Below are 27728 nucleotides of genomic sequence, written 5' to 3' on the forward strand. Positions count from 1 at the left end.
TTTTAAAAACTTAACTTTAGGCTAAAATTTAAACGTTGACGAAGCCACCGCCGCCCTCGCCATTGGAAAAGCGGTACCTATAATTTCACTTTGCTATGCAAGCGAGATGAAAATGTAATTTCCCGGCAAAAGAGATGAATTTAAAACTGGCGTTAGGGATTAGGGAATTTGATGAGAATAAATTGGTATTTGCCTTAATTGAGACATTATGTCAATGATTATTTTCGATACAATTGTAAATTTGCCTTATAGGGGAATCCTCACTGCATTGCATCCCGGTTAATTCTGATTTCATAATTTTGCTTTTTTTTCCGACTACATTCTAAGTACTTATTGGAATATAGAACTAAAGCATAGTAATAATTAGCTGTACCACTTAAATCACAACTCTCAATATTTTAAGATAACTATTTATGTAATTCAAATGGCTCAAGATAAATGAAATAATTGTTTTAAATGTTTACTAGAAAGAGAGAGAAGAGACGAGATATCAATATCTGACTCGTCGCATATTCAGCTACATCACATGCATACAAATTTTTCAAGAATTAATATATGTTTTTAATTATTATTTTTATCCGACTTTTTTATGTCATTGATATTGTATGCTCGTTTGACTTTACCTGTTCAAATACTTTTTATTGTAGAGACGATGTCCCCTTTTTATCATTAAAATTCATTCATCTGCCTACTTAAAACGATTGTTATAATTCACCAAGAGCATATTTTCTATGATTGCACCAACTTCCAGATATTCAGCATGGACTACCAATAACCCAGATAATTATAACGAGTACGAGCATTGTGTGGAAAGGAATCAATTCGATGGTTGGAATGATCGATATTGTAGCGGTCAAGAAAGATTTGTGTGCGAGAAACCAGAAGGTAGGTCTGAATCTATCAGATATCTTATTGGGAAATTTTGCACAGCGATGTACAGAGGATCCAAGAACATAGAAAATGTATTGTCAAACGTCCCTCAAGACAAATGATAACCAAAAAGTCTTGGTCGAAAGTCGGTTGTTCAAAACAAGTTTCCGGAGAAACGACATATTTGCAATTTTTCGTCAGTGCTGAAACTGAGGCGAAACTGTGAATGTAAATTTTCAATACATTTACGGTTTTCTTATGCGTCGCGGAGCAAAAAAAAAAAAATCTGGGACTGAAACATTTATTTTTTATATAAATATTGTCGCACATATTTTCAATTTAATATATATCATACCTCTGACGAAGTGACATTTCCAAGGAATTCAGGTTAACCCCGAAGAGCAAAGCGTCAAGGGGAATCAATGAGATGTTATTTATCGAAAGGCATTAGGCAATAACAATTTATATCATTACCATGATTACTGTCTATGTACATGTATAAGTCATATCCATTAACACGATTAATAGTTCCTAATCATTTTCAGTTCGGAAACTTAGTAGCATTGCGAGAAGTTTTCCAATAATTATTCAACTCATGTGATTACATTACGATAAACATTAACATCTTCGTTATGATCGGCTTTGTTAATGAAATAACATGCGTACCTATCCCCCCAAAAAAGTATATCATTATATGTATATGCATGAGTATAAACATATGTATATATATATATACATATATATATATATATATATTTAACATAAAAAATGAAAATATAAAAATAAATAAAATAGAAAAAATAAGAAATAGTAAAAGAATAAGCAAAACAATATAGATAATACAACTACTCCTACCATAAAGTTTAGCGAATATTTCTAGGTTTGCAGTCGGTAAAACTATTTCTAATTTGTATCATCTTCTCTCTGCAGTACCTCCACTTCATCTGATGGCGATGACGTCAACACCTTTCGGGAGTACCGGGAACACTCCAAGTTTCTCCTGCATTGTCTCATCTGACAACCCGCAGAATTACATTACATACACAGAAAGAGTAGTTAGACCAAGTCTCATGACAGATGGGTATACACTGAACGTACCGGGCATAGAAGTAACTCAGACCGGTGGCTTTACACAGAACCTTCCTGATGGAGCGACGTCCACTGGTGTTTATAAGTGTTCCAGTACATCTACAATTACTGGTACTTCAACATCAGCAGATGTGACGATTTTGTCACAAGATAGTACGTATAAACATAATCAATTTGAATTGATAATAGTGTGACCAAATAGGAATGAGAAAGTAAAATAGAAAATTAGCCGAAAATTTTCACACCCATTCTATCATAAACAAGTGGAATGCCTCTGGCCGTCTCACCTGCATCACGCGGTTCAATATAGCAGCAGTGCTGACTTTGAAAACTACTCTAACTCGCACAAGATGTTCAGTGATACATGGTTACTCTTATGTCCACTTTTTTATGAACTAGACCAATAAACTTACAGAGATATGATGGTTATTCAACAAAAAACCCCAATTCGGCCAAAGTTCAGTGACCTTTGACCTTGGTCATGTGACCTGAAATGCGCACAGGATGTTCAGTGATACTTGATTACTCTAATGTCCAAGTTTAACGAACTAGACCAATAAACTTTCAAAGTTATGATGGTAATTCAACAGATACCCCAATTCGGCCAAAGTTCATTGACCCTAAATGACCTTTGACCTTAATCATGAGACCTGAAACTTGCACAAAATGTTCAGTGATGCTTGATTACTATTATGTCCAAGTTTCATGAATCAGATCCATAAACTTTCAAAGTTATGATGGGAATTCAACAGATACCCCCAATTTGGCCAAAGGTCATTGACCGTAAATGACCTTTGACCTTAGTCATGTGACATAAAACTCATGCAGGATGTTCAGCGATACTTGATTAACCTTTTGATTAAGTTTCATGAGCTAGGTCCATATACTTCCTTAGTTATGATGACATTTCAAAAACTTAACCTCAGGTTAAGATTTTGATGTTGATTCCTCCAACATGGTCTAAGTTCATTGACCCTAAATGACCTTTGACCTTAGCCATGTGACATGAAACTCAAGTAGGATATTCAGTAATACTTGATTAATTTTATGGCCAAGTTTCATGAACTAGGTTTCTATACTTTCTAAGTTATGATGTCATTTCAAAAACTTAACCTTAGGTTAAGATTTGATGTTGACGCCGCCGCCGCCGTCGGAAAAGCGGCGCCTATAGTCTCACCCTGCTATGCAGGTGAGACAAAAACTAATAAATTTGCTAACCTGAAGCAGAATCAGTTGTTTTCAAATGATTTAAAAAAGAAATCAAATTCAACATGATTTTAAAATTTCAAATATACATGAAGCAGGAATTAGAGACTTTTTAAAAAATTATTTTAGAGGCTGTGTTTTTTGCAACGAAACCCTGTTATACCCATCTTGGATGTGAATTTGAAACGATGGACAAAATCATCATGATACTATTTCACATATTCCAGTATTTCGGATGCCAAAGTTTAAGATTTTTCATAGCTGAAATTCTTAATATTCAGGTTATAAGCTTATTTATACCCCCCCCCCCTCGAACCAAGACTTATTCAACGGGAATAGTTTTCTGTAGATAATGAAATCAATAATTTGGACTTTGAAAAAAAAATCAAATTATCTACAAGAGTAATTCTAAAAATTTGAAATTGTATAAGATTTATTTGATACCCTTTTTGCAAACCGCTCGAGGTTCCAATGAGACTGCTCAGTGGATCACAACATGTGCCTGAGTGAACACAAAACTTTAAACGATGTTTTCTGCTTATTTAAAAGCTGTAATTGTTTCTTTCCTTCATTCGATCAAGCAGCTGCTGATTATTGATGATTTTCATTTATATGAATTTTCAAGCTCAAAAAGATGTTTTAGTTTAATGGTATTTAATAATCTATATAAGAAAAACGATCATGATAAACGTTTCATTAGATCTTTCAAGTTATGGCCGATACCATTTAATTTCTTATGTTATCAATATTTTCTACCAATGGCCAATCGGTTTAAAGGGCATCTTCAACCAAGTGACGGTCGCCTCACCAAAACATTTTTTTTCCTTATTTCAACCAAGCAGCTGTTGGTTATTGATGATTTTCATTTATATGAATTTTCAAGCTCCAAAAGATGTTTTGGTTTGATGCTATTTAATAATCCATATAAGAAAAACGAACATGAAAAACGTTTCATTAGATTTTTCAAGTTATGGCCCATACCATTTGATTTGTTATGTTATCAATTTTTCTCTATTAATGGTCAATCGGTTTCTAGGACATTTTCAACCAAGTGACGGTCGCCTCACCAAAACAGTTTATCCCGGTGACAACATCACTCTCTCAGTGTCTACCACTGATAGCTACGCATCAGGGAAGGCTGAAATCCGGTGGAGCACCTTCTCAAACTTTGCAGAAGGATCCTTATCTCCAATTGGAGATGAAACTCTGACCTATGCCATTCGTTCAGCATCTGAGAGCGATGCAGACATTTACGGAACGTTCCAAAACAGAATGGAGGATAATCGTCTTTATAGCTTTATTCGAGTCATAGTTACTGGTAAGTTTGTTAATAATATCTGTTCATTATTTTTTTTTTCTGGCAATAGTGCAAGAGAAGCTAGTGCATCTATTAGGAAAATCGATGCAACCACAAATAAATGTTGACAATGTCACCACACATGTACACACACCCAACCAAACATCCTTACCCACACCCACATATAATGTGTACACTATGTTTAACTTTAAAGAGTTAGAAGCAAGTAATATCTTACTTTGATAATATATTTTTAAGGAGATTTTATATCATTCTCGATTGATTAGCCGGAACATACTCTCCAAAGCTTATTGTAAATTCGAATTATTTATAGATTCTTTCCAAAATATCTCATTTCTAAAACATGAAAAATTGGTGTATTACCAAAATATAGCAATTAACATTAATTCAAATTTTATAATTATAGTGCACTTCTAAAAAATCGCTGATATAGCTATCGATAATACAGACAGTAGTGTAAACTCAAAGATGTACATATATAAAGAGTTATAGGCCTTCAATGGTCTGCTGACCACAAATTAATATTACATTTCTCGTAGATCACCGATAATGATTATTCCAACATGTTTCCTACATTATCCCAGTCATCACAATGATGAATAAACCTAATTAGTCGTTGAGGATTGTGTAGTGTTATGTCATATTATATGCCATATCTTATAGAATGTTCCCGTGGTCGATGGAACCTACCGTTATGCAATCGTCTGTGTGATAACTGCTACAATGGAGGAATCTGTCATCCTCAATCAGGAACGTGTATCTGTCCTCCAGGATTCACTGGCAAGAACTGTTTAACTGGTGAGTTGCCATCTCCTACTCTGTAAAATAAAAAAGGATATTATTTCGAAGTTAACGCAATATCAACATCGCAGTGGAAAAGGGACAGGAATGTACTGTATACTCATGCAAACTTCTGAATCTCCAAAGAAAATGAAAGAAACAACACAATTGCCAAACGAAAATTTAAACTTTCGCAAAGCCTTCCATTAATAACCTCTTTATAATCATTATTATAACACAGTAAAAAATATACAACGCTGTTTACTATATGAACCTTGCAGTTATTGTTTCAACAGTTTAAAAAAGTATTTAAATCTTAAGCAACAAAGTTTAATTTTCAATAAATTAAACATGACTGTTTAAACGGTTAAACAAATACTGTGTAAGGTTCATATAGAAAACAGCGTTGCATAAATTCTTAAACAGCGTTTTTACTGTGTATATATTGAATAATTCATGCGTCTTTTTGAAAAAAACATTCTGAAAAATCTTTCATTAACTAATATCAGCGACTGTAAAACGGATATCCCGTTGAAGTCGGTTGAGATGATACATTTGCAAATGGTGATAAACTTTTGATAGATCGATTTATTCTAATCCCCCGGATCATGATTTACATTATTTCATTTCAGCATGCGATGAACACCGTTTTGGATGGGATTGTGAACTCAGATGTGGTGCTGGTAATGTTCTTGATGCTTGCATCGGAAGTCAGATCTGTCTACCAGATCCTTATGGATGCAACTGTCTCTCTGGTTATACAGGAATATACTGTGACGAACGTAAGTAATGGAGCAGTACGAAAATAACGATACATAATTATCTAGTTTCCGATCACATAGCTTTTATAGGGGGGGGGGGGAAGGTCGGTGTATCGGGGATGTGCGCAGGGCAGAACTGTAATGAGACGACTTATAGATGTAAATAAAATATAAAGAATATGAAGCAGGTATTGACATTTTCTTTGTAATTGGACCAGATCAGTGGACCAAACGAACCATATAAAAGAACCAACAAGGTTCATACCTACAAACCATATCAGATATCCCAAACAACCTTTTCTAATATTCGAGAAACAAAGCCCAACCTACCACATTAAAACTAAATAATCAAGCCCAACCAACCAAGCGTGTCCCTACTTATCATGGTAACCAAGTTAACAATCAAGCCGAACCCATTCAACCTACCAACGGTAAGGCATATCAGTGTAAAAACCAATAAAGATTGAAAAAACGAATGAAAAATCAGGTTCAAATAAAAAACCGATTAAAACATTCAACCATATAAATTAACCATAAACATTCCCAAACAAAATACTATTCCAATACCCATAAATCAATCCCAACCAACTGTGTCTATAGGATAGGCCTGCCTGAAATATTCTAACTGCATGTCAGTCGGTTAACAAATTCCGATCTCTTTAGTTGATATTTTTAATCATTTCACCGAAAGGGGGAGTCATTTTTCATTCATACAACTGAATTATTAGAGATCAAAGTGCTGTCAAGTATTGCAAAGCTTGTTATGATCAATAATATCCTCTCTTTTATTTCTTTTTATAGAGGTAGAATGTTTCCTCATTGTTAATTTTCCCCAGTGTCATCCCTAAAGGTATATGGAGACCGTGCCTTTTGATCTATTGCACCACTCCTCTGGAACTCCCTCCCTTCTTCGCTCCGTGAAATCGGCAGTGAATTCATCAAACTCACATGTTTCAGCAGATGTGTAATAACTAGCTTAATCTGATGAGCCTGCGCCTATGAATGTTTTTATTAGAAATATTGCGCAGTATAAATGCTGTGGATCCTCATCATCATCAAAATTCTGGAATATCCCCTGTCTCCATGGCTCTATGTAACCGTGTTCTTTATATAAGTGATTTCGTATAAACTCATCATACCGGAAATAATCTGTACAGATATCAGTGATTTACATGTATCAAGACAAGATTGTCGTCTTTCACCTCGAAGGAATTTGGTCCATGAATTATCTTTCGTTTATGTCTTCCTTTTTACACTCATGGTTTTAATATTCAGAATGTCCTCCAGGAAAGTTTGGTGTTGACTGCCTTCAAGACTGTCACTGTGCAGGCGGGGTGGCATGTGATGCTTTCACTGGAAGATGTGAAGGAAGCTGTGAGGATGGGTGGTCGGGGGAAGGCTGTCAAGGTATGTTCAGTTGATGGACAGCACTAGCGTATCCAGCATCAGCTGTGCTATGACAAAGAAATGTATGGGCCATGCACAAGCGTATAATAGAGTCACTATTGTCCCTAAACAATTGGGCCAATGAAATGCTTTGTAGAATCTGATGCTGGATTTGCGCCTGGACTGAGTCCTGCTTCATAATGTTAATGACATTTCAAAGCTACTGAAACTGTTCAATATGATTTGTTGATAGTTAAATTGTTATAGTATTTTTTTATTTATCATACCAAGTCTTCTTATTACTATATCGTTATTTGACCATATTTTAACATTTAGCCTTTTGTGTATGATGTAATGTAATTGTTTTGGGTTTTTTTTTTTGGGGGGGGGGGGCTACAATTAGATATTATACTTATAGGTTTTCAGTGTTAAATAATGAATAGTTTTTAGATTTTATGGTCATGTTACGATATTGCAAAACAATAACAATTAAATATAAGAAATTTGATTTACCTTTTTTATTACAGGAAATACAAGTATATTAGCCGACAAATTTAAAACAAGATATCTTACATCAATCTCTTGAAGTATCCGATGTACAATCCAGGGTTATAGTTCACATTTATGATAGTCCAGTATATAATCCAAATAAGATCCAAGTGCTTGGCGAAGATTCTGTAAATTCTGTTGAAGCACGATGAATAACAAGAGTCACTGTAATGAGTTGAAATTTCCGTGAAGACGATGTTGATGATAATTAACAGTCAATATCAGCAATCCATGGGTTGAAGAGTGTTCATTAAAGAGGTTGATGATCTCGATGAGAACTGAGAATTCCTCTCTCAAAATAACAAATAATTCCACAGGCAAATAATTCCACAGAAGATAAATATTCCAGGTGGAAACAAAGTCTGCTCTGACGTAAAGTCTGGCGTGAAACTCTGAGTTCTGATCTGATGTAATGATCTGATATGATGATGTCCTTGAAGAAACTGCCAATTTATATACAAATTATTCACTATTCTAGAGACCTCTAGTATTCACTATTATGGAAGGTTCTAGTATTCAAATTCTAGAAGACTCTTGAATGACCTCAGTGAAAGTAACATGTCAAAAACATAGTTAATCCTACAGTTATTTTCACTGCAGGCTGGCTATTTATTGTAGCGATTGTCTGCTTTTCCCCATTCAACAATAAAACTCCGTATAGCCTTTAAATAGGCAAGAGGCCTGCAGAACAAAAGCTTTTACAAACACATTCCGGAATGTTCTTTATCATTCTTGGCTGTGGATATCCTTAAAGAGGAAATAACTAAATAAATGAATGTAATTGCTCTTGCAATTTTTCTTATATGTAACAGTCAACAATATACATTACATTTATGAACTGATTTGAGAGGCATGGTTATTTCTAGAGGTTCAAGGGGACCGCAATGCGACTATGCCCGAGGGCTTTGAACGAGGGCATGGTCTGGCCGATGTGGTACCCGCGAACCGAAAGAAACAACCGTGTCTGCAGTCCACATATATTTTATGGACCGAATCAAACGTTAGATCCATGGGCCTAGACTAGATTTTAAACAAGTTAGGTCAGAAAGCCCTAGGCCCCAAGCTAACAGTAGGCCCTAACTTAACCCTGCCCCTGACGTTAGGTCTCGAAGACAAATACCAAAGCAGTCCATAGACTCAGTGCCAGTGGCGGAACGTGACCCGAAGGAGACAAAACATTGGAGGGGCATAGCATTGTTCACATAGAATACATCCCCTCCAATGCTTTGTCTCCTTCGGGTCACGGTTCGCCACTGCATTGACCCTATACCAATTACTAGGCCTAGACTTTGATATTTTTAAGAACCAGACTAGGGTCTGAACGACTAAGTAACGTTAACGGTCTTAGATCTAAATCTCCATTAACGTGAGAGTCTAGATTTAACATTAGATCTCGGCTACGTTTGATTAAACGGAACATTACTAGGCCTAGGTCTAAGTTAGTTCCAGATGTTGAGTCTACTCTTAAAGGTATTGTTTAACTTTGTGAGCAGCCGATTTAAAAAATTCTCAAACCAAGATTAAAAATGTGTACAAGTGCATGTATTAGAACTAATAAACCCTGAAAACAACCATTATAGAGAATGAAAAGCTAAAACTACAAGGCAAACCCCGAATTTGTAAATAGGTATCTTATACTATAGACTCCTAAATAGTACACATAAGTGTATGGGATGAAATTAAATTGGTGTTTCTGGTCACTTTATATTTCATTTTTTGAGCACTAAATACTCATTTTCGAATGCAATTTTTTATGGGCTTCATTTTTTGAACATATCACAGACACAGATGACAAGTGTGACCTTCTAGCTCAGATTTTTTAAAAGTCAAACCAATGTTAACCAATAACTTTAACTCCTGAACTAACGTTAGATCTCACGACAAAAGAACCTAACGTTGTCGTTGTCGTTGTCATAAACGAGTAGGCTAGATCTAGCCTAGGCCTAGATCGTTAGTAACGTTAGACTTATAAATCTAACTTTAGCGCAGTGACCATCTTATCTTTTCACCCGACTCACCTATTGCGAGCATACTCTTGAACGAAACAAGTCAACTGCAACAAGACTTGATGATCGATACATCCGGTATGTCCTTGATAAATTAGTCTTTCTTCAATAATGCGATATATGTTAACAGGAATTAACAAGCAAAAGTCAAAGATCGGCATCGGCATGTCATATCCGTTGCAGGCAATCGAATGGAGTGTTTCAGCCAAATTTTGCAATATATGTCCGTCGTTAACGTGTCGTGCACAGTAGAGCAGCATCTTCGCTGCGATCTGCTGAAACTAATCCTTCGATCCGAGGGATTTGTCCGCGTGGTTAAGGGGCGGGTCAGGGGTCAATGGGCAGAAATCTTCTTTACTATGCTCGTTGCTCTTGGTTACCACCTTAGCTTGTCGTTTTGCAGGCATTGACGCTTATATGACCTCAGTTTTGACCAATCAGAGGAACGGATTATTAGACATTCTTAAAGAGAGGTTTATAACATCACATATAGAGCGAATAGATAAGCCCATAGTGGAAACATATGCTTGCAGTCTTTGGGCACTGAAACCTTTTTTTTTTCATTTGACAATGTTGTAGCTGTACCATTGATGCATTCGTCGTTATTGCACTATAGTCTAACATCCAACTGATTTCGTCAATATTCGTATTTGGAATGGTGGATTCAGCTATGCAGTTCAGAAGCCGTGAACCGAACAATGAGGAGGGTCTATTTTATTTCTGTTTTAAACTAACCTTTGTAGGGAATCTTTTGACAAACAAGCAATGAGATTTTCTTTCAAAGCACATTATAGGATGAGCTATGAAAAGCAGCTTGCTGTCATTATTATCAATTATATTATCATTACAGTTCCATCCGTGTGTCCTGTTGGCTACTCTGGAATCAATTGCACTGAGATCTGTAACTGTCCTAATATGTCACAATGCGAGAAGGATTCTGGATTCTGTACAACATCAGGTGGACAATGTGAGGTTGGCTTTGTCGCTGAAACACCAGAAAAGCCAGACAGATGTTCCACGTGTAAGATATTTCTGTTTCATTAATGACTAATAATTGATTATGCATAAAATGTGTAAGCAGTAATTACTCAATCTGAACATAAAAAGTATAATACTGTTGCCCGATAGATGTCCTTTCAGCGGTGCATTATCATTTAGCCCAAATGATGATTAAAACACCTATATAATTTATAACAGGAATCCTACTTGGTACCCATTTACCTTTTTGGTAGAGTTCGGGTACTATCGGGTACAAAAAGTGGACGCCTTAGCTGTGATTCGAAAGCACTACCTTGTTCCAAAGGCAAAGTTAGAACCATGACGCTTACACATAAGACAAGATTACATGTTTCACAGTCATAATATAGGATATTGGTCATGGTGGTAGATGTTATTATTTTTCCAACTCCCACCAGCTTTGATGTTGAAAAGACAGGCCGACACTATGCAAATGACATGAATCACATTTTGAACAATAAATCGAATTCCGGGGAAGAGTAATTTACAGTATAGAGAACTAAGTATTAATTAGTTATGCACTTAATAAATTTAGCATTATTATTACTATTATCATCATGAGTATTATTATGATGATGATCATCATCATTATAATCACAATTAACAGTTATTTTGAACTATGCTTACGCCTTGTAGTTGCTGGATGTTTCGAGTCCTGTTCTAAGACATGCCATTGTGCTGCTATAGTCACGTGTGACGATGAGTCAGGTTCGTGCACTTCATGTCATCCAAGATGGTCGGGAGACAATTGCCAAACAGGTAAGTATCGAATGGCGATTTTAATCTTAATTTGTTACGTCTAAGAAATGACCACGAATCACCCGCAGTCAATGATGCTTTATCTTTCCCTCGCCTCAGCCTGTTAAAAGATGAAAAGCACAAAGAAATGTACTTTCTAGAGAATTTTTTTGGAGATAAACTCTATCAAAAGAGCAAGGCTTCAAGATTAAATTAGCATAAAAAACAATAATACCAAACTGCTTAACCGCATGATAGTCCGTTGGAGAACATCACCGACAGTTCGTGTTCGGGAATGAGCAGTAATGACAGTCTCAGTCCCTCAAATAACTGAAATATAATAGATTCCAAAGTTTTTAATCCGCTTCAGTTAGTTAAAGAGTGCACAATATCCCGTTCCTTAATTATGGATTATGCAAAATACATTTTACTAGCAGGATATGCTGCATTTTCATCGCCGTTATACAGTTCTTGAGACGTAATTGTCATGAACCCAGAATTAAAACATCGCTTTTTCTGCTCCACACTTTTTTAAATGAAGATCGTTTTACCGCTACTAGAGAAAAGACGAACCCAGGCACTGCAATCATTTCCTGCACATTCGATGCCGATTCAGACGGTAGCCTCTCCATGAGAGCTTCTATTGGGGACTTCTCAGCTGAAAGTTTTGTTACTGCAACTTCTACTGACACAAGCGATGGATCATCGTTGCAATCGAACTTTACACTTTCCATTGATGACATAGAAACTAAAACAATTTACTGTTTCGTTGGCATTTCAACCAGTGACGATGGATTTGCTTATATCAGCTTGGTCCCCCAGGGGACATTTGGTAGGTTCTGAATCATTTAAGAATCAACTTTTTGAATAATCCTTGCAACGAATAGTCATGTATCTACATGATACATGTATATGTAGACTTGAGTGTGATCGACTATTCTGCGCCACGGTCATGCAAGTGAAATTACGAAAGGGAAATTTGTATTGAGAAAGGCTAGGTATTTTATTGTATTTTCGAATAAATCATTTTGCATTTGACATTGTGGATGATTTTCTGTATGTGCTATATCCACGACCACAAGCCATATATCCACAAACTTCGTGTAAAGAGACATCGACGAATGTTGTTACATATACATCCAGACATTACAGGAATATGTAATATACAATGTACATTGGCATCATTAAATTGAAGGAATAGAGTGGGAAATTTTTAAAGCAGATTAGGACTAAAGCCAATTGCACATTTTGCAGAAACTTCATTTACCTATGCCAAGGGGTTCCTTGCATATGTGCCTTTTCATGGTAACCAACCGGGTAATTAATAATGCTTTAATGGAAACAATTCGAGACATTTGACACATTTTGAAATTAGATTACACGGACCAAATTTGGTCATGGTTCATTCTTTACCGTAAAAGGAAATTCATTACACATATAGAACAGTTGTTTGAAATATTTGTGCCCCTTTCAGTTCTTCCGGTCTTCAACAGCAAGCCTAGGTTAGCGGAGCAAGGCTACAATTATCTGGTTATTGCATGGGATTCTTGGAACCCTGGCGTTGATGTTGGAGATGGCCCTGTCATCGGTTATAAAGTATACGTTAACTCTTCGGATGGAAACGAAACTGTCACCTTTATTACCGCATCGGGTGTCCCGAGAGAGATGAGTACTTCAAGAAGAAAACGAGAAGATCCAAAATGGATAAATTCTCCAATGGTCGGAAGTCCAAGGAATTTGCCATCAAGGAAGAAGAGACAAGGGGATGCAGGAATACTGATGCACAACGTTACCGGTCTGGATAATGGTCAGTCGTATCAGATTAAGATTTCAGCAGTTCGTGATGGCCTGAACGGTGAAGGCGAAAAGGGTCCTGCTTTGAGTGTGACCACTCGCGAAATACCTGTAGGTGAGTCCATGAAGAAGATGAAAGTTTAGTCTTGTATGTTGTGTTTGTGCGTGTGTTGGCTACATCAGTATGACATTACCCATTGAGTTAGCGATTTTCACTTTTTATCGGATTTCTCCGCACTTTCAGAGTGCTTGATTTTCTTTTTATTTTGTTATTGTTGAACAAGATTTGATTTGTTTGAGCTCTCATAAACTATCGTCTTTGACTGCGAAAACAAATTCGACTTCAAAATTCTTTTAGATCAGAACAATAAATTAATCTTTAGGATTCAAATTAACCCCAGAGTTCAAATGATCACTTACCACAGCCAATCTTGTTCAGTTTATGGGGATTAAAATTATCAAATCAATTGCTATTACTGCATTTGGGGTTGTTTAGCCTTGACGCAACAACAAAATCGGGTTCTTAATTGATGGTTCCATGACATTTTTTTTCCGGCGACAATTGCTTTGCTGCAAATACAACAAACTATTGGCTAGCTTTGACTTTGGATTTAACACTTTACCTTTCTTAAACCTAACCCTAAAAATAGCATAATCCTTAGCCTCCCCGTATATCTTAGACCGAGCAATTGTTGCTGGAAGAAATGTCGTATAATCTTAATGAATACCTTCCTGATAATAATTATAAACCCTTATCTTGAATAGAAACGCCTATTGGTTCTTCTACTATTGGTCCTATCGTTGGTGGCGCTATAAGTGGAATAATCATCCTTCTGTTGATTGCCGGCCTGGTGATCATAGTAAAAATAAGAAGGTAATTAATGTGTCTCTACTGTTCCCTTAAAGTGTAAACTATCATCCATAAATATTGATCACTCGATTATTTTTTTTAAGGAAGGAAGAGGGGTTCGCTTATCTTCAGATGATTATTATGATACAATTGGAAAGAATTATCAAAGATTAAGAGAGTTAGTAGAATAGTGGTTATCGTACGATAATTGAAAGGAATCACTTGTTATACGAATTATATTTTTACTAGATGAACAAGAGAAGAAAATTTAAATTAGCATAACATTAAAAATGCCATTTGTACCGGGTATAACATAATGAAAAAAAAATTTATATGACAATTTGCAATTCTGCATGTATTAAAATAACAGTTATATGGACAAGAATATGTCAAGAAAATGATAGTCAATGACGTGTAGTTCTTACTATTCTATTGAATGTTATTGTTCCACGCATACAATTCTGCCTGCCTGATAGTCAATGACGTGTAGTTCTTACTATTCTATTGAATGTAATTGTTCCAGGCATACAATTCTGCCAATCTAACAATAAGGAAACTTAATTGTTACAACAATGTCGATTTTGAATTATTTTGGAAGAGTCAGTTTTTTCCACAATAATAATGACAAAAATAAAATAAGCAAAATTATAAATTGCCAAAGCTCTCCTTGTTTTCATCCAATCGTGATGAAATTTCAGTGTTAGGCTTTTTAATGCTTTTCCTTTCGTTCCTATGAAAATTCTGTTGGGATGAATCTCATATCATGTTTGCCATGCTGTGAGTGTAATGCACCTGCCATTTCTTATTTTAGGTGGTTTATTTTTATTATTTTTTTTCTTTGATTTAGGGATCGACCCGAAGAGGTTTCCAAACCTATGACTTACAAAAACGATGGATTTGTCGAAGGCAATGCCACTGGTATGTTAACACTGGGTCAGCTGTTATTCAAATTTTGGGCAAATTGTATTAAGCAGCAGTACACCTATGTGTAATATCTCAACCAAAAATAAAGTTAACAATTTCGTTTTAAATTTCCACTGTTGGTCCTTAGATGAATGATTTACAGGTGGTTTTGTTTTTTAAACACAGACCTATATTCTTAGCACTAGGTTCAACATTTAACATGAGGTAAAAGTGAACATATCCTGACCAGACAGTTATTTTTGTTTTCTCTGTAAATACCTTGTAATGCTGTTTTCATGTTCTTGGTTCGTTACTAGGTCAAGAGAGTAAAGCACAATGACATTGCCGGTGTCGACGACTGTTTGCCTCCGAAGTTTGGATGCAATCAGAGGATGCAATTATTTAGGGTTGTGCTTGCCTAACATTGCAATAATTGTCATCAAAAGATCGAAATACTCTAGCATCTGAACCGGCATGTGCAGTGTCACACCGTTGGTCACGGCAGGGGGGGGGGGGCACCAGCAAAAAATTTGAGTCACCTAGTGAGCGCGCGAAGCGCGCTCAGTTTCCAGGTATACTGACCTAATAGATACATTTTAAGGACAGTGACATATATTAAACAGTTATGTATCCCACTGAAGCACGAGTTTGAAATTTTTGATATTCAGACGTAAAAAGGGACATTATGATCAACTTATTGTGATCATGATACGTACCTTTCTTGCTAAACAATGAGAGCGCGAAGCGCGATCTGAAATTTTTGTATATATTGACCCCAAAAAGGGAGATTTTAAGGACTATACTTAAGGAATCCATTACATATCTCACCACAGTCATCTAATGCGAGTGCTAAGCGCTTGCTGATTTTGTTAGATAAACACATGAAGCACTTGAAATCATTGTAATCATGATGCTTAACGTACGCATCTCAATAATCAAATATTGCGAGCGCGAGTTGAAAAATTAGGAAATTCAGACCTGAAAAGGGGCACTCTAAAGCTTCTTTGTAGGAATTCACTAAGACGATACGTATTTAATTAACCAAATGATGCGATCACGAAGCGCGACCTGAAAATTTTGATATTGATATCAGAAAAAGGGACATTTTAAGGACTGATTCTAGGCATTCATGGAGAGCAGACACATCTTACCAATCAACTAATGCGAACATAAGCACGGACAAGAAATGTCTTATATTAAGACCTCAAAATGTGGCAATCACTTTAAGTAGTCATGAAAAAGAAGCATACTATTGTACATAAAATAATAATTTGAAGTGCGAGGAAGTATATTGAAAACAGGATGTTTTATTACAACATAATTATATATCTCGTTAAAGTTTAACAGACAATCTGAGAACCAGGAACAAAGAAGACATGGGCCCTAATCAAATTATGTTTCATAAAGTAATGAAAAAATGTGTCTCACGTAATATAACAGAATTATAGTATACTATAACATCATAATGAATAATAATTTCTTCTTTCCCATTATGTTTCTCTTCCTCTCTCTCTCTTACTTCTTTTTCTGTTTTTTGTTGTTGTTTAGTCAGCCGATTGGGGAGCTCGTGCCCCCCATGGCCCCCGTAGTTACGCCACTGGGCATGTGTGTGATCGCCCATTTAAAAGCATTTCATTTTCATGCGATAATTACTGACTACCCCGTGATAACGCGGTGGTTCAATCTTCCAACGTTTGTCTTTTCCATTCTAATCCCTTATACGAGATAAAGGCCAAGAAACAGACCAACCATCTCAGCGATATGAAAATCTGGGACCTAAGAGGCGGATTGAATCTCCAACGCAAGCTCCTTTGCCCGACCTACCAATTACTCGTTTAGATCAGAGTTACAAACCTACACGGGTTACAGTAGAGAAATCTTCAAGGGATCGTCGCATCATACCTGTCTCAAAGTTTGCCACTTTTGTTGAGAACAATAGGCACACTGACACATTCTATAAGGATTTCCTTGTGAGCAATTAGGAAGTTTTCACACTACGACGTAGAACAAATTTAAGAACACAGCACATGCATTGAAAAATCACCATTAAATCACAAATTTGGGAACCGGTAAAGCATTTTCGTCGTAAGTTTCACAGCTGACAAAAAACCGCAAACGTGTCGTTTGTTCAGAGAGGACTGTTGTTTGATTTGTAAATTTAATTTTCGACGAAGACATTTTGTTTGCTCTTTGTCATGAAAAGATTTGATAATTACATTTTCAATGTTCTTGAAAGCGTTTGTCATCTTAGTTCGAAAACTTCCTATTATTATTGTAATCCTAGCAACTCTCCATACATTTTAAACGTCTTCAAAATTCTTCAAGACATGTAATTTTTAGTTGTACTAATAATTCTGAGTATGATTTCTTCCTCGGGTCATTTTTTCACTTGAGGTATTAAGGGCCTCAACGGAAATAGGCCGTCCAAGCTTTCATGAAATTCTTAAATAAAATGAAATCAATCACTGAATTGGTTACACCTAGTTCCTACTGTCATAATTTGTGCCACGATCAACCCTAAAAGGACTGGGGGCCATAGTTCCCCCTCCCTGAATGCTTCGTGCGATATATCCGAAACGCAATAAGATAGAACCGCAAAATTCTATGACTTTATTCTATGACGTTTTATAGACCAAATTCGCGACATACAAGTATAGAATCGCGACGCCCCATGACTGTTTACGAGACAATGTCTTGCCAAAAATGACATTTTTTATAATTTGTCTACAAAGTCAAGGGAGATGAAACCCATAAAAGGGTTATTATATTTCGTTCTAAATGGTCTGATTAATTGCTAAATGATCTGTAAAAATGTCCATTAAAAGGAAATAATCAAAAGACGAACAAACAACGAAACACAAAGGAAAATATGTTGTTGGTGGCTTTTTTTTGCATTTCTTCTTTGTAGAAACCATATAATTAGATTACAAAGAAGGCATCTTATAAAAAGACAGAAAATTTGAAATTTAATTGGGTTTGAAATATGCAAATTGTGTTTTTCATAAATAAATTTGCATATCTTATTCATAAGAAATAAAAAAAATACCTTCCGATTTTTTTTAATGGCCTGTAGTTTACGTGGTAAAAAAATGTGCGTACCGAATTTCGGCGCGATTGCTCGAACGGCGGCCGAGATCAGAAGAGGGGAATCATGCCCCCCCGTCAATACCTCTCAAATAGCCCAGTACTGTTAGGGTTAAACCCTTGGTCTAAGCCGTGGAGTGATCGTATAGTGATCGTATAAGATCTTATCAGATCTTCAGATCAGACGCGGTATTGCTGAGATATAAAGGCCAATCTTAACGGATCATGCAACAGTTGGGATGAGGTGTTAGGGTATGTTCATAAAAGTAAAGGCATTGTTTATTTGACAAGTGTGAACTTAAGAACTGTACAGAACTGAAAAGCCTAGTACTACATAATTTTAGTTATGGTCGTGCTAGTAGTTAATTGTGCATATAAGATTGGCAATATACCTGATTTAATCAAAGCGATGGCGCAAATCTGTTGGACAACTATTCATTATGTTTTTTACTCCAACCAATTTGTGTGACAAGATTAATATGTGATTTTTTTTTACAGCTGGAAGATACAGGTCCTAACAAAATAATAATTGAAAAATACTTTGACACAAGTTTGATTATGATTACTTTTATACATTTTCTTATTTAATTTTTATTGTATTTTTAGAATTTGGCAAACGTTTGTCCTGGTCCTTCAACCTCCATGATAAGAAGTGCGTTGAAGAAAGAAAACCGGTCAAAGAGTCGAAACACCAACAACCATCCACGTAATTAAAAAATAATGTCAATGTGTGTTTTTTCATGAATACCTTTGTTTGCTAACTTGTTTCAAGACGGTAAAAATACTATCAGCAGCAGGGAATTGCCCTGCGAAGTGGGGGTGTTAGGGTGCTGAAGCATTCCCAAGATTAACATGGGTGAGTTGGGTGCTTGTCAATATCATAGGCAGTAAGTAGGATATGCTAAATAGAAATATACCAAAAATATTTTTCATTTTGAAGTTAAAACCTTTTATTTCGGCTTTTTTTGCGGTGACAATCTGATTTTAGGACAGTTCTTAGTTTTCAAATATTCTTCAAAACTGGCAATCCCAATTAAAAGAAAATCGTTCGCAGGACCTGCTGAATGAATGGTTTGTAAGCAGGTCCGTATGAACATGATGAAGAAAAAAATACAATAGCAAGCAAAAAAATGAGATAGCCAAATTATTCAAGGTTGAATTTACTAAAGACAAGTAAAGAAATATTATAAACATGACAGCTTTAACACGTACCACTCTCATTGATTGCCTATATTTTGATGTCATTTGGTTTTCACTTTATAACTTTATAGTTTTATTTTCATTCACATCAGTTTCTTGACAAATTAATTTTTGCTCAATAATATCGTTATCTTTTCTTTTACCCTAATATGGACAAACTTCCAGTGGATAGAAACCGGGTCATCCTAGAGTCTGTGGGCTCTTTAGATTCAGATTTCATCGATGCCAGCTATGTCAAGGTGAGTTTAATTTTTCAAATCGAGAGATTTCGGATGAAGATACTTAAGAGGACATTAAACAGCTGGAACAAGACAACGTTATAAACAGAATCTTATCTCAACATTTGATTTCTATGTTCCACCGATTACGCCTAATCGTTTCAACACCAAATGTTCTACATTAGAAGTCACTAATTTTTGTTCGACGTAATTTATGCACCACAGTTATTTGGCAAAATGTTTTTTTCCCCTATGAACTGCATTACCATGATGGAATAAGCATAAACCCATCGGGAAAACTTAGGCATGCGACCCTCATCATGGTCGAACGTCACCATTGTCAAAATTAAGAATATTCAGAAGTATAAACTGAACACATTTAAGTTGTTTAAATTAATGTAGATATCATATTGAACTATTTATTGAAGTAAATTTTGTCGTATACTCCTCCTAAGCTTGGCCCTAATATATATAATGTATATATCAGGGCCAAGCTTAGGACTCCAAACAGGGATATTTTAAGGACTATATTTTAAGCTTTGCCCTAATATACAATATATATATTAGGACCAAGCTTAGGAGGAGTATAATACGAATTTTACTTCAATAGATATTATATATATATAATTATGGGATGTTGACATTTTATCTTACAAGAAAACATAAGGAAACTTGCAATAGTCTTGGAAGATCAGAGCCATTATATCAATGGCTCTGAATAGAGTGATCCATCCGTATCTTTTCAAATGCAGTATTCTTGATATTTCGTACATTTGTTGTGATTGTCATACGGTAAATAAATCCGAAACAAACCATCACGAAATCGATGGGAATACATTCTGCGTGGGTGTGGGTGGAATGGTGTTACATGTATGTACGTGTGACATACCTACGTTGTAACAGTTACATAGACTGTCTAACAATTTTTATAATCATATCATATCAACTTTTAACTTGCTTTATAATGAGGATTTTTTTCTCTTCATGTGTATAGGGTATTCGATACAGGTTTATAACCACACAGATGCCTATGCCTAACACAGTCGCCGATTTCTGGGACGTGGTGTTTTACAACCAACCAACTGTTATCATCATGCTTAATGATGATAACAGACGTAACAAGGTGAGGGGCCTCCTGGAAAGAACATATTGTCCACAGTGTGTCCGGAGGTGTGTTCAGAGTGTGGAACAAAATATGAAATCATCTTCATACTGGTCAAAACCATCACGTTTCACGTTGTGAATCTCACGGTGCTACTTTATTAACTTACCGTGAAAAAGTATCAGTACATGCACTCTTCGATTCCACATTGACTGTCAGGAAAATGCTTGGACACAAACAGAGTACAGAGTCGAGGAGGTTTAAGTTTAGACTCCGTTTATTATCAGAGTACTCATGATGCAATTAATGAAATCATAGTTACTTAAAATTGGATGTCAATCAGAATATAATTAAATATTACAAATATATAACCAGGAAATTATGTTCAGTAACCAGTCTTGCATAAATCAAATCGTTTAAAATGAAATTGTGTGTGACTTCTATGGAAGCTGGCTAGAGTTCTAGGTCCGGAGATTTTGAAGTAAATGTTCCTTGCTTTAGGCAAAGCAAGTAGTGCGGACATGTAATGGCCAGATGGTACTGTTCTTACTTTCCTTTTGAAGATTAGCGAGTTGCAAATGGGTACAGCACGAAGATTCCATAACAGTTCCCCACCACACAGAGGCTTGACGCCATCATCTCTCACTCAGTATTGCGAGATTCACGAAGTTAATTCATCACACAGGAGGGGAAGTTCTATCACACGCTGTCTAACCCTTCAGTTGGCTTTATACTCTGTCCTAGTCCCCAAAGGGAGGAGCCACCTGTAATTACAATCCAAACTTCCATAGATAGCGATATGCAAATAATACCTTACCCAGGGTGACCAGACGTCCCGTATTTCCCGGGATTGTCCCGTATTTTGCTCCTGTGTCCCGGCGTCCCGACAGACCCTTCCCGGGACGCCTATTTGTCCCGTATTTCAGAATATTGAACAAAATGTAGTTTTAAAAGCGACGAATTTTCATTAAATAACCAACAGCTGACGAAGCATGGACAACAATTAAATCGATAACTGTAAACTTTTGCAAGTTCTGCGATGATTTCTTGCTAACCCAATACATTGCAAACGAACTGGCCTCCATGTGTGTGGCAGGCTACTAGCTAGGCATGTAGGATCGAAGCAAATTCTCAATGGTGCAAACAATCTCACAAGCATGATAAACAGTTTTTCCACCAAAATAATCACAAAATCGGCGGGAAATTTTTATAATTATACTATGGATTCTCAGATTAATAATTTGGAGATGTAATCGGAGGAACAAGTTATTGACTTTTCATAGATCTAGTTGTTTCAGCTTTCGTTTTGGGTCTTGGTGTGTACGATGCCGGGATATTTCACCTAATGTTTGACAATATGTTTCACTTTGAAATTTTTTTAATTTCTAAAACATTTTATTTTTTAAGTTTTAAAAATACATTAAAAAACCACCAAGTAAAATTATGATTTTCATTAGATGATTGGATTTTTTGTTTACTTGAAGTTTGAACTTTCTTTCTTTTATATATACTCTATCTTTTCTGCTTGCCCTTTTTGTTCCATCTATCTTTATTTTCTCGCTTTCTTTCCTAGACATTTTCTTTTCTCTTTCTCTGTTCATTTTTTCTTTCTTTCCTTCTTTCTCTTACTTTCCTTCTTCATCAAATATCCTTTTTTATTTCCTTCATCCTTTCTTTCCTTATAATTACCGTGGCTTCCTTCTCTCTTCATCTCCTGTTTCTTTTCGTTCTTTCTCTCCTCCCATTATTTTCTCCTTTTTTGCGTTCTCTCCTCCCTTCATTCTTCCCTTCCGCTCTTTCTTCCTTTCTTTATTTCTTCCCTTCGTATTTTTTCCCTTATTCTTTCTTTCTTTTGTTTCTTTCTTTCTTTCCCTACCTTAATTCCTTCCTTCCTCCAGTTTTCTTCTTTCTTTCTTTCAAAGAATAAAGGAAACATGTTTATTTCCTTCATTATTTCTTTCCTCCTTCTTTTTCTTACCTTTCCCCCTTTATTTTGTCTTTCAGACATTTATTCATCTTCGCTTTCTTTCTTTTTCTTTCTTTCTTTTCTTCTTTTTTTCTTTTTTCCTTTCTTTCTTTCTTTCTTCTTTATTTTTATTTTAATTTCAAAGAATGACGGAAACCTTATATTTTACCTCTTTTATTATTTCTTTCATCCTTCTTTTATTCTAACTTTCTGGTATTTTTTATTTTTCCCTTTATTTTCTTTCCTTCTCAATCATCTCTTTTCTTTCTCCTTCATTCTTCGGTTCACCTTCTCTTCCAATTCTTTATATTTTTCACAAGTCTAATACTTTGTGCGGGCTTCTTTGTTGATCTTCGTTTGTCAAATGTCCCGTATTTCATTTTGTGAAATCTGGTCACCCTGACCTTACCTCTATTGTAACGGTTTATTTCTGTTTGACACCCACAATTACTTTAGATCAAATAACAATAAAATCACAAGCAAATCATCATTTAGAAATATCTATGTGAAGTTAAAGATTAAGGTAAATACTTGTTTTACTGAATGAAATGTTAACTAATTTACATGCAATAACGAGACCACTATAAATCAGGATTAATCCTGAGCGGCAATTATTAATCAATCATCGATCTATCTTCACACATTATGCCTGATACAACTCCAGTCTTTATCATGTTTATACTAAAACATCCTTAAAATTCAATATCAAATTCGTCAGAGAATAACACATCATAGTATATAAGCGTGAAAACAAGACAATTTATAACTTACAATTCAGCTTGGTAGTGCTTGGCTTCAAAATAAATTCAGTAACATGGCTGATAAGGAATGGACATGCTAGAAGTCTTTCCTCTACATGTATGACCACCTAAATGGCTTCCTCAATTAGCAGTGAGACAAACTGAGAAACCCCTCACATACAACCCATTCACTTGTACACACTCATTCAAATCCGCTCAACCATCCTAGAGTCACTCTCACTACCACTCACACTCCTGCTCTAGCAACTTATTTGCATTACAAAGAAAAGCGAATTGCAGCTCTTGTATATCTGAAATGAAGAAAAAGTATTTGGTTACAAAGAAGGGTAGTTTTCTGACATTGACAAAATTGATGATTTCAACCATGTAAAAAATTCATCACCACATAGTCCACTACGTGAACATGCTGTGAACACATTGTACTCAGATTTGTTCAGCATGGATTATGGGCTCTTAATCATGGAGAGCCTTAAGATTCTTTCACAGATATATACATACATGTGATATTTACTTCATCAAAAACTTCTTCAGCCGTTACTAAAGAATCTTCCTACGCTACTAAATATGATTCATGTTAGCACCTAGATAGCTATAGCACATATTCATCTCATTCTTTGTGACTCAAAAAGAAAAAGTTGTGCATTTACATTGATGGCACATGTAAAATCTTCGTCTCTGTATGTAACAAAAAAATGAAAGTATGTAATTCTTATGGAGGTGGCCATTGGGGGTAATGCTTGATTGCTTTAGGAAAAACTTACAAGACAATCCTGGTGTTTGTTTAACACCATGTGGTGTTATAACGGCACTGTTGATGGAGTCTTAGGTGTTATGTTAAAAATCCCAGTGAATAATTGTACTACCTTAGGTTTCATTCTTCGAGACGCATCTCAATCAATATATGTTATTTGTTACATTTATCATTTATTAGGATGAGAGAGATGTTTTTTTTTTTTCAAGTTAACGGTAGGTAAGAAGTGTGATGACTGCATCGATGATGAAAGTCGGTAGATATGCAAGTTATTAGTCAATAAAATTTAACTTACATGTTTGCCTATCTTAACCCCTTTAGACTTGTGCCCAATACTGGTTGGACAGTGGTGTTGCCATTTTCGGATCTTTTTCTGTCACTACGGTGTCTGTCTCCGAGAACGAAGGACTGATAGAGAGGGAGATGCAAGTTACCAGAAATAATTCAAAGGTATACCCTTTCTTCAACTTTCAAGTTTATAAAATCTCATTAAGAAATTGAAATATTTGTTTACCTATCGCTCCTTTTCAATTTAAGTGCATTTTTGGCTCCCGTTTTATAAATACGGCTTATTTTATGTTACGATTAGATATTAACCAATATGATTAAATCATTTACTTAGCTTTAAATTATTATTAAAAATTCGTTGGTTTGACTCTTTAATGAAACGGACCCAATCTTATGGGTACTTGCTTAGTATTTAAAAAGGGGGTGGGGTGGAATATATCCAAACTGGTTGGGATATGGATGAATTCAAAGCACTCTAAAAAAATCTATACTCATAGCTCGCATGAAGCGTTTCAAATTACAAGTTCACAATAATAGAAACACATGTAAAATAATTGATCAAGTAACTAATGTGACATTTATCAAATCAAAAACAATAGATAGTATATATAATTCATATAAATTTACATAAACAAGTAGAAATAGAATGTAGGGGCCAGTCATCGTATGCAAATGCTTGAGTACATCGTAGGCGATATTGTACGACCTGATGAATGCCATTGACACAATACATTCTTAAAATCGAGTCGTGTGGAAATTTGTTTGTGAGGTAACATTTGCTACAATATAAGAGGACCCGCAACAAATAAGTAAATTTAATTAGGCTATTTCCATTTTTATTACAATAAATAAGAGAAATAATCAAAAAGTTGCTTACATAAACTCCCGTTGGAGGGTATAGACCGTTCTGGTTAATTCAAAATATGATAGCTCTAAAAGTCCAAATTATGATCCAAATTTGTTGGCAAGGAGTTCTTGAGTAAAAGCCCATGATGTTGGTGATCATGAAAGTGGTGTTGAGTTGCAATGGGCGATCATAGTCACTGAGCTAAAACATCCTTGTACACAGCCGATTTGAGCAATCCATGAGTTGAACAATGTTCCTTCGAACAGGTGGATGATCTAGATGAGATCTGAGAATTCCACTCAAATCATTTGCAGTCTCTTGATGATGGGGAAAAGAGTTCATCAGAATTTAATGTGGTATTCCACCATTGAATTCCTTGCTGTAAGATAACTTATCGAGACATTCTAGAATATTCGAGTGTACCTAAAAAATAGCATTTCTTGCAATTCCTTTTTATTAAGAAAGTGATCATTTTTCATCTGCAAACTTTCTCAGGAGTTTTGAATAACAAAATGGTTAAAATAATGTTCATACAATTATTCTTGTATGGAACATGTATGGGTGTCAATGTTTAATAATGAAGCAAATAGTACCTTAAAAATTTACAGATATCATGAATATATTTTAATACTCATTCTAGGCTCGTCATGTTGTGAAGCAGTACCAGTTCTTACACTGGCCAAATGAGGCCGAGCAGAAAGACAGTCGAGCTCGTCAACTTGTCAGTCTGATGATAAAAGTTCAGGAAACTTTAGAACGATCCCGAGAAGGGTTCCCAGTACTTGTTCATTGCTTGTGAGTAAGGGAGATCAACCATGCCTGTGCATTGTAATACGACTGTATTCCTAGTTCCTCGAAAGTGTTCACCACTGTATCTTCTTTCCCTGCACTTAACACTATTGGGATATGGGGATTTACCGTAATATCAATTGAGTGGATCCGATAAATGAGTTGTCTAATCTGGTATGTTTGTGTTGTCTACGCTAAATGATAAAATTACTCTCACGTCTTTTTTTCTAAAGACAGGCAGAAAGATTATTAAAACATTAAATCATTATCAAAGATTTTTTTGCAAGCGTGTTAGACCAATTTACAGAACGATTAATGCTGGTATTTATTTGTTATTTTATTTATTTAGTTTTCTAAATATGTAGGCAACGTGATGAATTTGTTAACACTTTTACGTATTTATAGGAATGGAGTTGGCCGAACTGGCGTATTTTGTAGCACGCTTGAGTGCATCGCACAAGTAAGCGAAGAGGACGCTGTTGATGTCTTTCACGTGGTGAAGATGCTCAGAACTGAAAGGATGCATTTCGTACAAACCGAGGTAACATTTACCAGTACTGTGTGTGGGGGGGGGAGGGTCTCGGATGGAGTGAGAGTGTGTACGTGCGTCTGTTTGAGAACGCCGGTTTTTAGGAAAGTGTGAAATCGCATAGTTGTAAGTACATGAATATGGTCATGTGCCCACCGAGTGCATTTTTGCATGTGAGTGGGTGTGCGACTATGGCTGGCTTTTTGTATTGTTTATGAGGGTTAGCGTTACTCATGTGCATGTATTATTTTTTTTATTTCTTGCAATGCAGGAAGAATATTCGCTCATCTACGAGCTGATAAAAGAATATCTTGAAGAAAATTATTACGAGAAACCGTTTCCCAAGGTCTCGCCGAACGATCACACTTACACGTATGTCGATTCCCCTCTGGCCCCAGGTTCCGGTGAGAGTGAGCATGTATACGCACAACTGCAAGAGGGCGCCCCCTATAAAGGAGTGTATACCCCACTGAAGACAGAAAGATAATTCTGTTGGGACAAAGGCTCTTCCAGCTATGAATTCCATGAACTCGGGAACGGTTTATAAAGGAAAAAAATGAAAGACGCACTGGCATTCACTGAAAACCTAAACTTTTAAGCGTGTAGACTTGTTGGTCATCAAGGTGGTCAACAAGTTTATAGTCAGCGAACAAGCTGAGAGTTACTTTTACGAGTTTGACTATACAGATTGAATAACAACACTTCATAATGATGTTTATGTTATAATTTAAGTGTTCTAAAATTCATTTTTTAAATTAATTTTGTTAAGGCAGTAAGTCGACTCTTGATGGAAAATATATTTATTCTATACCCAGTTACCTGTTTTTGAAAAAATATATATATATATATATTGGGAGTATTTGTGAGAAAGGAATCGTTGTTGCACGGGGGAAGGGTGGCAGAAAGACGGCCTCTACAACCCTCCC

The 27728-nt window shown here is 35.8% G+C and overlaps 1 protein-coding gene across 1 annotated transcript; it reads left to right on the forward strand.

Moving 5' to 3' along the window:
• The first annotated feature begins 607 nt into the window (after positions 1–607).
• On the forward strand, positions 608–27343 carry LOC121406172. Its single transcript, XM_041597194.1, has 20 exons — positions 608–885; positions 1801–2112; positions 4202–4483; positions 5147–5281; positions 5896–6045; positions 7300–7431; positions 10816–10986; positions 11619–11741; positions 12262–12552; positions 13195–13629; positions 14280–14388; positions 15212–15282; positions 16993–17237; positions 18958–19057; positions 19717–19790; positions 20764–20892; positions 24671–24799; positions 26125–26279; positions 26679–26814; positions 27074–27343. The coding sequence occupies exons 1-20, from the start codon at positions 732–734 to the stop codon at positions 27287–27289; spliced, it is 3549 nt and encodes a 1182-aa protein (XP_041453128.1). The 5' UTR covers positions 608–731; the 3' UTR covers positions 27290–27343.
• The last annotated feature ends 385 nt before the right edge of the window (positions 27344–27728 follow it).

Source organism: Lytechinus variegatus, chromosome 19, assembly GCF_018143015.1.
Source record: "Lytechinus variegatus isolate NC3 chromosome 19, Lvar_3.0, whole genome shotgun sequence".
Taxonomy (NCBI): Eukaryota; Metazoa; Echinodermata; class Echinoidea; order Temnopleuroida; family Toxopneustidae; genus Lytechinus; species Lytechinus variegatus.

What these genes read in the sequence shown, in the direction of transcription:
- LOC121406172 (XM_041597194.1), top strand. Translation starts at nt 732, where the DNA reads ATGATTGCACCAACTTCCAGATATTCAGCATGGACTACCAATAACCCA. An exon ending in TTACCAGAAATAATTCAAAG is followed by an intron (nt 24,800 to 26,124) that starts GTATACCCTTTC and finishes TACTCATTCTAG; the next exon opens with GCTCGTCATGTTGTGAAGCA. An exon ending in CCAGTACTTGTTCATTGCTT is followed by an intron (nt 26,280 to 26,678) that starts GTGAGTAAGGGA and finishes ACGTATTTATAG; the next exon opens with GAATGGAGTTGGCCGAACTG.